Source organism: Puntigrus tetrazona, chromosome 2, assembly GCF_018831695.1.
Source record: "Puntigrus tetrazona isolate hp1 chromosome 2, ASM1883169v1, whole genome shotgun sequence".
NCBI lineage: Eukaryota > Metazoa > Chordata > Actinopteri > Cypriniformes > Cyprinidae > Puntigrus > Puntigrus tetrazona.
The window spans coordinates 9,729,941-9,746,569 of record NC_056700.1 but is presented as its reverse complement, the minus strand read 5'-3'; the positions used below and the strand labels follow the sequence as shown (position 1 = coordinate 9,746,569).

The window sequence follows — 16,629 nt, the reverse complement described above, 5'->3', positions numbered from 1 at the left end:
GCGCGAAATAACACTTACACGTGTCGCCTGATGTTTAACTCTAGGGGGCACTTTAATCCATTTTAGAAAATTTGTTTCATTTTCATTAGATATTGCAGTTCAGTGAACGTTGACCCCGGACAGTAACAAGTGAGAAAAATAAAATAAAATAAACAATAACACAATAGATATAGCATCAAATATAGCTGATATAAATTTATTTCATGGTATTGTCAAATTTATTTTATTTTAGTTTAGCAATTCTTAAGGATTTGGGTTGGGATAATGCTATAAATCCATTACAAAATACTACTCCCTTTTTATTTGACTTCTTATTTGACTTTATTTGACATTTTTTATTTTGTTTTGACCTGTGAAATTGATGTAGTTATCTATTTTTATTCTCATCCTGCATAATGAAAATGATCCGTTAATGACATGTTGTTTGTCATGTAGTCATCCTACATGAGGTAATAGTGAGTAACCGGGTGAGGCTTCGCACAAAACCCGAAAAACAAAAAACATTTCTCCAGCAGATGGTGATGCAGGCTAAATGAAAATAATTCCAAAAGTGAAAAGAGGCAATTTCATACATTTTTGACTCTAGATATTAATGCCAAAATGCTCCACCAGAATATAATTGGAGATGATAGGCTGTAACATCTCCTGGCATTTCCGAATTAACAAGCAAAAAACAGTTTTTTGTTTTTTTTGTATGAATGCATTTAGGGTTTAAGGGTAGTAACATTTATTTTCAGTCATACTGAGATCATACTGACGTCGCATTTTCTGGGCAGCGGCAGTGAGTTTTGGAACGCTGCCTCAGAAGAACAAAACACTCAAACCATTAAATCATTTACAAAAGAAGAAGCAGTCTCCCTAAACCTTATACATTGGTTTCACACAATTTATAGTTTAACACCAGTCACAAGATACGCCAAACAGTGAAGGTAAAGTGCTTGAACTACAGAAAAAGTGTAAGGAGTTGACTGAAGAGAAAAGAGAGAGAAGAACATTTCTCTGATGAGACCTGTGTTTTTGTGATTGAAATATCAAGTGTATATTTGAACAAAAATCTGTGCAGGAATAATTTCTTTTATTCTGGAATTTGGTCAGCTCTGGGATTGCTACGAGACGATAAGGCACAATAAATGTGATTGTACGAACTGTTGAACATGGTTTCTGTTGTTAATTTAGTAGGAGTGCTTGTAATAGTAACAGCTACGCTTTGCTTCGATTATGAAGGTTTGTATTTTTTTAATTTATGCGATCGTACAGCGCTTGCAGGAAATTCCCAACAGCACATTTTCCCAGTAATGACACATTTCCTCAAATGAGGTGGCATTTTGCAAAACCCATTCAAGTCAAAACTGTTATTTCCACATTGTTTTTTGTTTACAATACGGTCGGTGTCCTGATGTCATTTTCATAAAGTAAACGCTTTGTGTGTATATTTCCTGTAAAACGTCGGCGAGCCGTTCATCTGCATGAATATCCTTTTTATTATGTTTATGCACAACACCACACAGGCCGGTAACGTTACTTAAATGTACATGACATACTATTGTGTATACATGAATCATACAAAAATACAGTACATGCCCGCTTTAAAAGAATCTATATCATTCACAATGATTACGTCGATGTGTACCTGTACAGACAACAAACAGCAAGGAATGTGCACTAATAGACATTTATTCTGGACCTAAAGTGCACTCTAATTCTTAGGTCTATTTTAAACACACAACCTGTCTTTCTGGTATCTACCTGCCACCTTTATCCTACTGACCTCAGTTCAGTTTTATGCTTTAAGCACTTTTTTTCCAATTGACATTTACTTAAAATGCTTGATTCTGGGACGCACAAACTGTAAAATGAATTTTAAAGCACAGCAACTGCACGGTAAGCATACAAATAAATAATCTTGTATACAATAAAATCGATAATGAAGTATGCAAACCAGAGGAATGATAATGTGCGAAGTTAGATCTATATGTGCCACAAATAGGCTGAATGCGATACAGACAGGAAACGAGATCGAGAACATGTCCCATCGTGTCATTGTTCCTGATGCCTCATAAGAAGGTGGAGTCCTGCGTGGGAGGTGGAAGATGGCATTTTACCTTTCACCCCTTGGGGCAGGAGACGACATTTGTAAGCAAAATAAATAGAAGCAGCTGAATCCAGTTCCTAAGCTATGAATCTTTCGCTAAAATATGAGATGAATCCTGTCCTGAAGGCATGGCTAACCATCTAGCGGTCATAAGGTGCGTCACGGTAGAACTGAACAGAGAGCATGAATCGTTTTCTTATCACATCGGTAAAACACACGAGGAACAGCGTGTCCCGAGGCTCGGGCCGCCGCCGAGACTGTCAATTACTCGAAGAAAAGTATTTACTGCTAAAATGTCAAGTGAAAACAAATCTGCCGGTACTTGGTTCCTTGAAACCCGTAGAGAAGTACGCAGACAGATTTGTAAGCACGTTGGGATTCAAGAACAGTTGTTGGGAGACGGTCCTGATTGTTGTAAAGTTCTTCACGTCCCCTGCCCATTGTGTTTGTTTATTAGATATTTTGGCTAATTTGATAATGCTTTTAGCGACCAATGAGAGTGCAGTGTTTATTTCACCACATAGACAACTCATTTTTGTGACCCAGGACCGCAGAACCATAAGGGTCAGTTTTTAAAAATTGAGATTTCAGATACATCACCTGAAATCTGCATAAATTAGGATAGTTAGGATATGACGATATTTGCCTGATATATAATTATTTGAAAATCTGGAATCTGCAGGTGCCAAAAAAAAAAAAAAAAAAAAAAAATATATATATATATATATATATATATTGGGAAAAATGCCTTTTGAGTTGTCCAAAATTAAGTCCTTAGCAATGCATACTGCTAATCAAAAATGGTGTTTATATATTTGCGGTTGGCATATCGTAATGATTGTTAGCATAGAAGAGATAAATCAATCATTTTGACCCATACAATGTATTGCCGGCTATATCTATAAATATACCTGTGCTACTTATGACAGGTTTTGTGCACTAGAGTCACGTATTCCATAGATGTTCCTCAAAGTCATAGGTGGAAAGACTTGAATTGAAATCTTCTGTTTCCCACCAGCATTCCAGCCATGATCCGTTCCAGACCTCCTGGGTTTTTGGACTTGCCGACCTGTACTTCAAAATAACCAACGGAATGTCATTTTATTTGCCAGTTGGGGTTCGTAACGGTTATTTTAGAATAATTGATAAATGTGGTGTTGAATTGAGGTAACCCTGGTTGGTTAAAAAAATTGGACCAAAAATTCTGACCAAAAGCTTCCTTTCCAGTGATTCTCTTTAAGTAGAAGGTGGAAGAATTGAAAGTTGTCTGGAATGCAGCATAGAAATGACCCTGTAATAAAGTCAGTCCAGTCTTGTCTGATGAATCTGCTCAGCCATTCTCAGGAAAGAGCTGAATGAGAACCAGCTCCGGTGTCTTTTGTGTAGCTCTTTTGCAGCTATCTGTTAGGTGTGTTATTTTGCAATGCTGGTATCTCGTTTCAGGAACTTCTTGTTTTCAATTTCACTGAGTGATAGGGAAACCGAGCAGCGTGAGGGGTTCTCTCGTCTCTGCATAATGCTGTCTTTAATCGCTTCTTTTATAACCTGCAAAACAAAAAAAAAAAAAAAAAAAAGAGTCATGTTGAAAGAAAACCAGAAACTAACTGCAAAATCTGCTGTGAAGGTGGCTGAGTTTAAAGAAGGACCGACCTCAATGTTGTTGAGTGTGTTGAACTCCATGAGGTCATGAAGCCTCTTGAAGGCCTGGTTGGAGTATTGGAAGTTGAAAGTAGAGTAGGGAGAGGCAGGATCGTCAAAAATATCAAAGTCGCCAATCTCTATCTCCTTGTCTGTGTCTCTGGGAACTCCTTCAAGAAAGCAGAAATGACGGGGTTTTTTTAAGTTCACATAGTGACCTAAAAATAGTACATAATTTGATTCACTTTAACATTTCTTCAGAAACATTTCTTCATTTAAAAAATTCTAACATCCTAAAACATCATTTTCAGGTTTAAATTAGTTTGAATCCCTGCATTTCAAGGGTCTCTAAGGATGAATGCTCACTAAGGATGAATTAATTTGACCAAAAACAGTAATAATAGGGTTATAGGGTTATATATAAAAAAAAAAAAACAAAAAAACAAACAAATGTTATATATATAAAGCATTTAGTTTAACTAAAATATTAGTGTAAAATATTTTAAAATATTTATAAAAACTACAGTGACATTTAGTCTGAAAACCTTTATTTTTTTTCAGACTTTTTGCTGATTAGAAAGTTAAAAAAAACAACATTTATTTGAATTTAATTCTGTAATATTCTAAATGTGTTTACTGTAAGTTTTGATCAATTTAATAAGCCATGCTAAAAATGATAAATAATGAGCCTTTTTTTTTTTTTGACCTTAAAACCCTTTTGAATGGAAGTGTAATTACAGCATATATTTATATTAATTTGCTCTGACAAATAATGTATTGCCAACTGTCTATTGTGCTGTCCTTGTTGACTGCACGCAAATGTACAAACACACAGTGCAATGTGTTCTACAAATTTCAATAAGTCTGTGTTTTTCTGAATCAGTCAGACAACTACCTACTTAGTAAATCAACCACAGATCAGTGTCTGAATTTTCATTGTTATATATATTTTCATTTTTTATGTTAAAAACATAAGTTTCATGTAGTGAAAGCTCTCACCTGGGGCTTTAAAGTTCCGAAAGTTGATGTTGGCCAAGACGAAATGAATGACGGTGGGACAGCTCTTGTCTCCCTTGTTGGGTTTGAACACATAGCACTCTTTCAGACCTTCTCGGTCAAACACTTTCGAATCGATCTTAGGGAACGGCAGCTTATTCATACGGGCCCATTTTTCAGCCAACAGTAGTTCCTAACACAGTAAAACAAGGACAGAAGTTGATGACATTTAAAATGCTACAAATGATTTCTGTTATAAACAAATGCTGTTGTTTTGAACTTTCTAATTTTCTAAATTGCAATAATATTTAGTACGTGTAACTAAGACCCATTCTGCTGTTCTCACAGGAAATAAGCTTAAGGGCAGAAACTGTGAAACCGGTAAAAATACTTCCTTTTTACTGCAACCTCACACTGCGCTGTGCGTAATATTGAAAGCAAGTGTTTGAAATGGGTACTGCAGTACAAATTCAAATGATCTGGAAGACTGTTTCTCCCACCCTCTCCTATAATGGAAGGCAACAAGCTTTAAACTGGTCAAAGAGCTTTTTCAGATGGACGTTTAGGTTGAAATATGTAATCTCTGACCCAGCTGACTTTCTTGCTTCCCCCGGCTGCAATACGTTGTGTTACCCCAAACTGGCAACCCAGGGTGTTGAAATGCTATTGGAGTAAATTGGCAGTGGGCGGAAACACATGGACCAAAACAAAAACACACATTCCGGCAAGGAACACTGATTTCAAAGTAGCATAGTAGTGTTGTAAGCTATTTTAATAATGTTCTTGCTACCTTGAACTACTGGGCCTTGAACGTGGTAGTTGCTGCCTATGTAGGCTCAGTATTAAAAAATATTTTAATTTGCCTTATGAAGAGGAATGAAGGTCTTACTGTTTTGGAATGACACGAGGGTGAGTAATTGATGACAGAATTTTCATTTTTGATATGTATGTGTCATGCATTAGCTTCAGGTCAGACCCTTACTTTGAATGGAGGGCTGGAGTCACTGGGCCTGGCTGAGAAGTCGAAGGAAATGATGAGGTCAACTCCTCTCTGTGGCCTCAGTATGAGAGGATAGGGCAGGTTGAATGTAAGACCGCTGTCCACCACGTGGAATTTTTTACTTTTCACATCTAGGGGCTCGTAGATTCGCTCAAACTCGTCAGGATCTGCAGGTAAATATCATTTCAAATGTTATCACTGAAGTTTCTCAATGACTTATAAAGGAACCGCAGACTAACACTCACCAATCTGCGTGTGAATAATACAAATTTTCCGTTTATTTTATTCAGCATTGCTGTACAAATTCTTACAGGCACTTATTAATCACTTACCCTCATGTCGTTCCAACCCGTAAAAGCCTCGTTTGTCTTTGGAACACAATTTAAGTATTTTGGATGAAGGAGGTTTGATAATCTTTTTGTATGGAGAGAAAATAAAAATAACTTTATTCAGTAATCTGTCTCCTCTGTGTCTCTCCAAGTCACCGTAGGACCATAGGATATTGCTATTTTTATTTTCAAACAAAGCTTTTACTGGTTTGGAATGACACGACATAAGTGATTAATGACCAAATTGTTATTTTTAACGGTGGATTATCCTTTTCAGAAAGAGCAGAATCTTTCTCATGTAACACTTGCATTGACATTCATGTGTCAAAGATGCTTCCTGTGTGATGTTTCTGAGTTTTTAACCCCCTGGGAGAAAAGTTAATCTGCACTCACTGGGTGTGTTGCTATTTCTTAGACTTCTTAGAAGTTTTGAGTGAGTGACTAACTGACTTCCTCCCACTCAGACAACAATAATGTTTAAAAGGCCCATCATCAAGTCCCGTGGCACCTGACCAGATTTCAACCTATTGTTCCACCTACAGTCCGTCACACCCGTTTCTTTTAAATACATACTTCACAAGACCAGGTTAAGTAGAGGTTTCAGTCAGTAAGAAAAATACTGTAAGTAAAATACTGGACGAAAAAAGTTGTAGGTTTGATCCTTGAATTATCACTGCCTTGCATTGTCCTGTAAGTCAGGGCTTTTTAAAATGGGTTGTGAAAACCCCAATTAGGTGCTAGAGGGTTTAAATACAATAATGTAAAAATGTACTACTACTACTAATAATAAAAATATTCAAAAACTTAGACGAAGGTTTAACATAAAACTCACATAGTAAAGTATAGGTTTTCCAATTATAACAGCCAATCTTTTTAAGGAAGGTGTCCTTCAAAGGGGTTTATCTTATCTCTTGACATAAAATGTATCTAGTCTTGCATGACAGTGTCTAAGTGTTAAATGACTCATTATTACCTGTAACAGCATCAACCTCCTCCTCCACTGAGGTCTGGTTCATGAGGCCGCAGAAGGGAGAGAAGGGCAGGGTAGAGTTGAGGTTGAGTCCCAGCATGAAGTTGTGCACCTTGCCGGCGCGGCCCTCGCGTGTGGTGAACAGGGTGGTGTCCCCCATTATGGAGGTCAACATGCGCTGAACCCAGCTAGCCTGGGCATGACGCTCTCGCTCATCTTCTGCCTCGGCGCTCTCTGTGCCTCCTGGATGAACGGGAAACAAACAGTGACTCTTTGGCTTATTTTTCACCGATTTATACCTACTTTAAATATTTTCACTGCACCATTCACAAAAAAGTATTTTCCGTGACATACTTATCAGAAAGATACCCTGGTAAAAACGAATATATTTAAAATACATTATTTACTCACATTTTACATGAGATATACTGATAAAAAATATATAATTACACTTTGTTTGGAGTATTGATTGTGCACAATGAACATTTTTTAACATTAAACCCTAAATGTGTTTTAGTGTCATTGTTGATGAGAACTGTATGATTTTTAATAATATCGTTCTTGAAATGCAAGATATTTAAAGTTCATAGTGACGTATCCTTGCAATATTTGCACTTCAGCACAATCTAATATACTTTAGTATATCTTTAGTCGGACTTCAGTACTACTTCTGCACAATGAAAGTGCATTAAGTACAAAATTTGTTGTACAAAAAATAATATGGTATACCAAATGTACAACTGCGGGGTATTTTTTTATTAAGCATCGTGCATAAATATATAAATGTATTTGTTGTATAGTTAGCATGAAATAAAATGTATTTTAAATATGTTTTAGTATATTTATTTTTTTAACCGTGATACATTTGTTGTCAATAATAATTACACAACTAGGACGTTAAATGAAAGTCATCTTGAATACATACAAATTTACTGGAAACTGTTATCATATTGTGTAAAACATTACACAGTTAAGCCCCGTTCACACCAAGAGTGATAACTATATAAAGATAACGATATTTGTGTCCATACAGTGAACGACATCATCTGTTTATTCCAAGCGCACACACGCATCTGTCGCTTTAAACCTCGGGTTACAGCAGGATGGGCTTTGATTGGGTGTCAGTGTTTGTGTTGTTCATCAGCTGTAAAAAAAATACTTCTGAAAGTGATCCCAATGATATTGTGCCTTTCTCATTATAACTGTGTAGTGGACTTTGCTCTTCTTTAATTCTGAGAAGGATTTTAAAACTTTATTGTTATCTTTTTAGTTATCGTTCTTGGTGTAAATCCAAGGGCCTTTAGACAAAGACTACAGAAGATCTATGTTAAGATAAGATACTTTGGCGAACAAACAAATAAATAAATGTATAGGGGATACAATTTATATGAATTAATAAATAAATAAATATATTACCCTGGTAATGTCAAATGACGAAAATTAAATAATGTTCAGCATACCACGCAAATGTTTAAACACATACGGTATAAAAACACGTGCATGGAGAAACACGGGATGTAATAATTCAGCACAGTCTGATCAGCTGATCTAAAACTCTCACACACTGACCTCACAACCTTTAGATCATTGTTATTGTTGAGCCCTGAACTGAATCGAGTGTGTGTGTGTGTGTGTGTGTGTGTGAATGAAAGAAAGTGAAAGAGAGATAAACGATCAGAGAAGACTTTCTCACCCCTCTGAGTTTCCTCTTCATTATCTGCCGAATCATCGCCCACAATATGCTCTGGTTTAATTTGCTCTGAAATACAGAAGATGCAAACAATTTTAGATCATAAACACGATAAGAGACGATCCCTTTCTTTACCTTGCCTTGAGTTGCGCCGCATGAAATGCACAAGTAACTATGTAAATTTTGCATAAACAACATTGAGAACGCTAAATGTGGCTGAAAAAAATTCTTAAGTATGAACAGTGGCACGTGAACGTATTGGACTGCTGCTGTACTTGTGAGCTGGGCTTATCTGTGCTTTACTTCAGTTCCTGAGTGTCAGCAGTGGGTTTGACTGAGATCACACATCAAAAGTGTGTAGTTCAGTGTGGCAGTGTGTTAATCTCATCACTTCTTACTCATGCGCTGATGTGCGTCGACTGTACTTGTTTGCACCAGAACAACTAGTAATGACACATTTCAGCATGTTACAAGGATGCAAACTGACAACATGATAACAATCAAACCTGGCCTACATTTGGGTTCTTCTGAAATGTGGAGCAATTTGCCTCCTCCATCAAGTTCATCAAGTAACAGACGCAATCTTACTCACCCAGCTCCTCTTCCATTGTGCTACTGCTGGTTGTCTCCTTCACCCCCAGAACCCGGTTGAAGAGGATGGAGAAAGCACTGCCCCATACGCCTGCGGCACATACGCTTACATTGAAACCGCAAACAATACTTGGTGCTGAAAATCTTTGAGGCTCTATTGAAACTGGAATTTTTGTTGAAGTCCAAAAAATCCTGGAACGTTTTCCTCAAAAACCTTAATTTCTTTCCAGCTTAAAACAAAAGCCATGGACATCTTAAATGATCAGGAAATGTTCGTTCTGGAGTAAACTAATGTTTCATCCCAACACTGTACATCTGCAAACTTATATAAATATTGATGGGAAGTATGAGTAATCGCACAGTACATGACTAACTGCTGACAATTTGCATATTGAGGGGTCTCTTAGCAAACCATTCTGTTGAAATTCTTACCCATGAGGAAATGTAGGGGGTTTTCCTCATATTGTTTCACAACGCTGCCCATGAAGAACTTGCTCCCAAACAGCCCAGGAGACATGAAGGTGCCGGATTTGGCCATCCCAATCTCATATGGGCTGAACTCCACCCAGTCTGATTGAGGAAGACGAAAAAATTCTATATTATTAAGTCAGAATGACAATCAAAGGCGCTTTTATCTATTACAATGCGCTACCAAATTACTACTTGACTTCATGACACATGTTCGTTCAAATACAAAGCATAATGTACGGTAAGTAACTGACAAACACTTCCACTTAACCATCATCCGTTTAGTCACAAATCTCCGATCCTGTTCAACATAAAACGATCTACCCACACACCGACTAGTCTCTAAAAATAGTGTGTCTACACCCGTGGGAGGAGCTGTGAAAGTTCATAATGAACTCACAGTGGGTCAATCATTAGCCCCATAACAAGTATTTGCATGTTTTCCACAGTATTAAGCAAATGTAAACAAATCGATAGTGTTCAGCTTCCACAGAGGCTATGAAGTGTCATTATACAAATTTGTACAAATACGGACTTTTGCTGTGTCTTTCTCATTTCTTTTTGATAAGAATGATCCAATTCAGTGCGACCGATCAATGCCGGACAGTTCAGTTCTCTAATGCAGCATTCTTAACGTTTCTGTGAACAGCCACCTCACCTGCGAACATGAGCTCAGAGACATCCGGTTTGACGTGCAGACAGGTGAAGAGAGGAAGTGGGCTCTGACCTTCATTAATCTTTGCCTGCATGGAGCTCAGTTTAGTGTCCATTCTCTGCAAAAGACACGCGCAAAGTAAGCTCAACGATCAAACTTTTGACTTTAGAGCATCTGTGTCAATGCACATAAAATGATATTAAAATAAAGCATAGCATTCTCTAAAAAGAAGTGCAGTTTTATTAAAGGCACAGTGCATCTTAAAATGAAAGTCTCCTTCTTTTGCTCATCCTTCAAAGCTGTTTGACTGAAATTTTAAACTCTGCTGGTCCGATAAAATACTGCATAGCTTTAGTATGTATCTAAGTTATTATCTGATACTTTTATGATCATTTTTATTTTATTAAAGATTAAAAGCTCCAGTCTGCATTAATCGTCACAGAAAAGAGAAGATGAGAGTAATGATAACATTTTGGTGCAATTTGGTGCAATTTCATTGGTCCATTATCACTAAGCTGCATATATATCTCTGCAAATATTGAAGTAAAGTCATTCAAATTATAAAATTTAAATGTTAAATTATTCAACAACATCTTAATTTATTGAACAATAGGGCACACATTTTCTCAGACATTTTAAAGGTTTGGGGTCATTAGGAGAAAAAGATCTTTTATGCTCATGGATGCAATTTTAAATGCATTTTTTGTTTTGTTTTGAATGCAATAAAAACATTAATATTTGCACAATACTTTTGTTCTCTATTTAAATGTAATTCAAAATGTCATTTCTGTAACTGTAAAGCTGAATTTTGTGAAAAGCATGAAAGCTTTTTTCAGGATTCTTTGATGTTATAAAAATACACCACTAATTTTTTAAATATTAATGGTATACATTAATGGAATTATACATTCGGGAGCTACTGCCTTCCTGTATAGAGAAGTATCTTCCTGATTTACAGGGACCATCCTCCCCAGGAGAAGGGTCCATTTGCATTGGGATGCATAATAGAGAGACAACATACAAAAGAGCCTTTGTACTTGAACAAACTACAGTGTATAAATAGAGTACAGTGCAGCCCAGTGCAGTTCATGCCGCTCTTGATGGCCTACTGCAGTAAAAACTCTCAATATCCATATCTCACCCCTGGTATGAGAGTCTCTCCAATCAACATCCCGAAGATGTCAGTGAAGGTGACGGGCTGTCCGGCCGATTTCTTCTTCCACAGCGCTTTAACATAGCGGTTGACATTTTGGGGCAGGAGCAGTTTGAGCGGGTTACTGCTGACCCTGTTCATCAGCTCCATATTAATATCCCCTGGGCCCTTAGCTGGAAACTCAGGGTGTGAGTACAGCGTGGACATATACCTGCAGAAATATAACCAACGTGGAGGTTTATGAGACTTCTACCATTTTTTTATGTGATTACAGGATGCTTTCTAGGGCATTGCGTTTTGTGGTTGCTAGGGTGTTTTGGATGGTTAATTAGTGACCCACATAAGCATTTTTGGATTTTCTAGTCTCTGGAAAGGTTCTTTAATAATCCCATGAACATCCATAGAAACTGTACAAAAGATTCTTTATAGAGGAAAACGGTTCTTCAGGTTACTGAAATGTTCTTCACTTTAAGAAAATAAGCTATTCTTGGGAGTACTGTTGACTTAAAGGTTCTTAAAGGAACCCAAAACTGTTCCAACTACGGCAATGCTTTGAAAAAACCCTTTTGGAACCATTACTGGTATTTTTGAGATTGGAAAAGTCCATGGATTTTTGCATCTATTTTAAAGAAAAAACTAAAGACTTTTACTGACCATGTTGATCCAGAAAGCCCTGCCACATAAGTTGCACAGTCAAGCACCCCAGATTCATACAGAGCCTTCATCACACCAGAGAAACCAACCATTGCACGGAAACCACCTCCAGAACCCAAAATGGCGATGGTGGGAACCTGTGCAAAAATAGGGCCGTTATCAGAAAGGATAGCTCTCGCTTGAGATATAAATCTTTTTTTAGTTCATAAGGCAGTTTTTGTGGTTGTGACTTTACTTCTCTAGGTGATGCTGGAAGGAAGCGTGGGTTTTCCATTTTGAGAAGCTTTTTGATGCCGAGCATGACTCTGTCCCTGCGGGTCTGCATGAAGAGTTTCTCCTGATCACACAGTGCCATGCTGAAGCGCAAGTCCGTGGACGCACTGCACAAAAACGCTCACTTTCAGTCCCTCATTCCTCATTTTGCACGCATGATATTTACAGTTTATAGAAATAAACATTTCTTCATACATACCACACTTCTAAGAACAAGTCGAGGAACACTTTTGTCGTCTAAAACAATCAGAGAATTATTGTAAACAACAAGACTGAAAAAGAGAACTATACATTTAGTTTATGCAGGTTCATGGTGAAAAAACATTTACCTTGCCAATAGATAGGGTCACATGCTCTGTATGCCCCACTTTGAGCTTCGTGAGGGAATATTTAGTTGTGCCCAGAGTTTCGTCCATGACATAATTAGCGTCCATCAGTGTCATCTAAATGAAGGGCATTGAAACAGCATTATATCAAAATGCTGATGTATTTCAGTTCAATACAACCATTTTACTAATACTTCAGAAACCTTGCCATTTAAACCAACAACAGCACAGGCACACTTTTCAAGCAAAACATTTCACAAAAACACGATAAAACATTACACACACACTATCATTAAAAGCGATGAGGTTGGTAAGATGCTCATTTGACATAAAATACAATCATTTTCAAATGATTAAAACAGTTCAGATAACTAATCTATTTTGAAATGTAATTTATCTCAGTGATGGCAAAGCCAAATTTTTAGCAACCATTACTCCAGTCTTCAGAAATAGTTTTAATATTGCTGATTTGGTGCTGAAAAACTTGTTGGCCCCAAATTTTGAAACGTTAGTGTAGGACTGGGTGAAAATTAAGACAAAAAAGTGTTTAAGCTTTAAGGTCCCTTTGTGTTAACTTGATAGGGTTCTGACTTCCAATACATCCGCTTAACATCACCATGACACCAGCTGGTTACAAGTCACTGCACAAGCAGCGGAAAGATGTTTCGTTAGTCTAGTAAATCTCTAAGAGGAACGTACTTGTTTCGTGCACACATTTTAAAGTGCGACTTAAGTCTCAAAATTATTTTTGGGACCACTGTTTGGAATCATAAATACAGAAAATGCCTTTAAGTGTACTGATTAAGAGTTTCTGTAAGTAAAAAAAAAAGTTGATTTCTTTCACCTCCAAAACATTGGGTTGATTGGGATCCAATATGAATTCAAATGTTTCATTCCACTTCGGGTTGATGTCGTTATTTATGTGGCGTGTTCGTTTTCTTGACTCTGGAGTGGTTGGTATGGACAGTTCCACATAAGGGTCCGGGGTATCCACTGCGAACAAACACACAATCGCTTAAGTATAGACGCTCATTCAGGAATACATTCAAATAGCAAGAAGACAGCGTAAATGTATACTCACATAAATCCCCAAATGCTCCTTTCGTCACATTTTCAGCTCTCACAACAATTACTTTCAGTCTGTGAGAATACTGATGCTCGACCTGCGCATATAATGATCCACAAAGTCAAGGATTTGCAAAGTCGAGGGTAGTAAAATGTACGTATAAAGGAAGCTCATTTAACTACTAAAGTAGGAAATAGACTTAGGTGATTCCCAAACAGAATTATATCTACACAGTACCCTATATGTGTCTCGAATGTCATACAGCTGTCTGCATGCAAATAAATCCAACCACTGCAAAAGAGCGGTAGCTTTTCACTCTAACATTTAGCCTCTTTAGAAATGGAAATCTACATCCCTTACAAAAATGCAGTAAAAGTGTAAGTTTATTTTTGGCATATTAATTAACATTTGTACCACAATTTTACTAAAAAACATGGTTAAACTACGTTAGTGTTGCCAAACCATGCTTAATATGCGCTTACCATGGTTTAGTAAGGGCTTGATAGAATTAACAAAATTAATAGATCTTAAAAATACTGCTTTTTTTGTTCGTTTTTTTTTTTTCAAAATCTCCAAATACCATGTCACCATTAAGGATTAATTTACTTAATTCACCCCGACTTTACTTTAAGAGTTTTCCTTCTGATATAATGAAACTTACTATGATGTACTGATAGGGATCTATGGAGGACATTCTGGCAGCAATGGAGGTCAGGAAGACGCTTTATTTCAAGACAGTCCGGAAAACATCTATGAAGTTAGACAATAAAAAAAAAAAAGAGGAAGAAAACATTACTGTCTGCGCGCAAGCGGTTGAAACATGATACCGCCTTTCCGAATGATATGCAGAGTTCTTGTGAGACCCAAAAGAAAAGTGCGCTCTCAGTTCCGAAGTATGACTGAAACTGTTAAAGCTGCTTTTTGTTGCTCGGGCAACAAAAAAACTCTTACACACGTGGATACTAAAAGTCGTACGGCTTGACAGAGGAACAAAACGTGCAATAACTTACCATAGCTGGTGGTACAGTGATGTTGGACCCTCTCCGACAGAAAAAAAGTCACTTCAGGAAGCCAAAAGGAATGCGCATATCGCACTACTGGGCGGTCTAAAGATGTGCGATTCAAACGAACCGTTTGTTGAGACGGTTCTTTACAATGATTCAAACGAACCGACAGGCGCAACGTTTGTAAATCTAAGAGAACATAGTTCACAAGTAAAAACAAACCTATATGAGACATTTGATGGGTTGGGACTATATACATTGCGACTTTTGACAATTTTACTGACAATTTTACTTTTGACAAAACTACTGAGAAAATGCATCTGCCAAAATGCAGGGCCGGCAATGTTTTAATTAGACTGACTTTACCAAATTGGACCACCAAAATGTACGATAAATACAACAAATATAAACGTAATCGAAAACATCAGCGATGACTGAAACAGAAATCGTTAAACCGACGACTGAATTTTTTGTGAACAAGTTCGTTGAAATGATTCATTCAAACGAATCGATTCGGTGAAATCAGTCGATTTCGGGGCGGACGCAGAACGCTTCCCCCGCCCCGGCGCTTCAAATTTCACCATAGGACTGAAGTAGTAAAATAATTTTTAGCGCTATGTTAATATTTATAAGCATGTTCTGTAGGCTCCATGGAAAATGTAATCAAATATCTCATTTAAGATTATGACAGAGTAATGAAATTATAAGGCATAAAAAGAAACCCAGAAACCATTTAGACTGATGTTATAATAGACTTTTTCCTGCCACAAGGTGGCGCGCATGAGTCGAAGTAATGCGATCAGAGTCACTGGAATGTCTTGAAACGTTTTCTTTGCCAGGTCATGTCTGGTAATTCTAGCCTTTGTTCAATTTAAAGTCATGCCTCCGATCCCAGATATTCTAATGGTTGTATCAAGACCAAGTATTGTCAAATAAACAGCAAACCATACGGTGAACGTGATTTCACCAAGTACACGATATTCATGGAGCAACTTTCCAATCAACCAATCAGATCTGAGGGATAATTTCTCAGGAAATATATTTTTTAGGCTTATGATCAGGGTTAGGCGCTTATTAAATCAGCTATCATTTACCACAGATTTTAGGAATAAATTTGGGGTAGGGTTAGGTTTAGGGGTAGGGATTGGTATAAATTGATAGTTTTGGACATTAATGTTAATTCAAAAATGTTGATTCAGGATCACGTCTTACCTGGCAAAACCACAGCGACCCAAACGATACATGAACGAAAAGCTTATTTTTTCATCGTCATATTCAGTTTTTATAAATAAATAAAAGTATGTATAAATATATATTTTGTGCGACAGGGTCACACATGTAATACATTTATATATTTTATTACTTAATAGCATATTTTGGAGGAACACATATAAAGTAGGCTACTAATAAATGCTGTATATGCTACAGGCCTATAGTCTAAATAGGCTATAGCCTATACTTCTCGACTAACAAACCTGGCTAAATTCCGCTCAGATATCCTTTTATTAGGTTCATCGTTTATCATACATTTTCCATTGTAAACGTGTTCGCACGCTTTTATAAATAAATAACCTATCATTTCCGTAAATGCGTAAAACGTGCAACATAAAAAAATCCAGGCTTCTGACGTTTACTTTTCTTTTCTTTTTCTTTTTTTTTTTTTTCTGGAAAATTGCGCAAGCGTCTCCAGCAGTTAAAAGGCGCGGGAGCGCGTCCAGACGCTC

General features: G+C 37.1%; 1 protein-coding gene across 1 annotated transcript; it reads right to left on the bottom strand.

Annotated features, from left to right (window-relative positions):
- Positions 1-1,461: 1,461 nt before the first annotated feature.
- pla2g4aa (phospholipase A2, group IVAa (cytosolic, calcium-dependent)) lies at positions 1,462-15,041 on the bottom strand. The gene is made up of 18 exons (XM_043261000.1): positions 14,912-15,041; positions 14,563-14,651; positions 13,917-13,998; positions 13,680-13,828; positions 12,839-12,952; positions 12,709-12,746; positions 12,472-12,616; positions 12,237-12,373; positions 11,571-11,793; positions 10,433-10,547; positions 9,739-9,876; positions 9,308-9,397; positions 8,719-8,784; positions 7,029-7,268; positions 5,709-5,893; positions 4,730-4,919; positions 3,743-3,900; positions 1,462-3,637 (listed from the first exon to the last, which is right to left on the bottom strand). Exons 2-18 carry the CDS (start codon positions 14,593-14,595, stop codon positions 3,506-3,508), a joined length of 2,235 nt encoding a protein of 744 aa, XP_043116935.1. The 5' UTR covers positions 14,596-14,651; positions 14,912-15,041; the 3' UTR covers positions 1,462-3,505.
- Between the last annotated feature and the right edge of the window lie 1,588 nt (positions 15,042-16,629).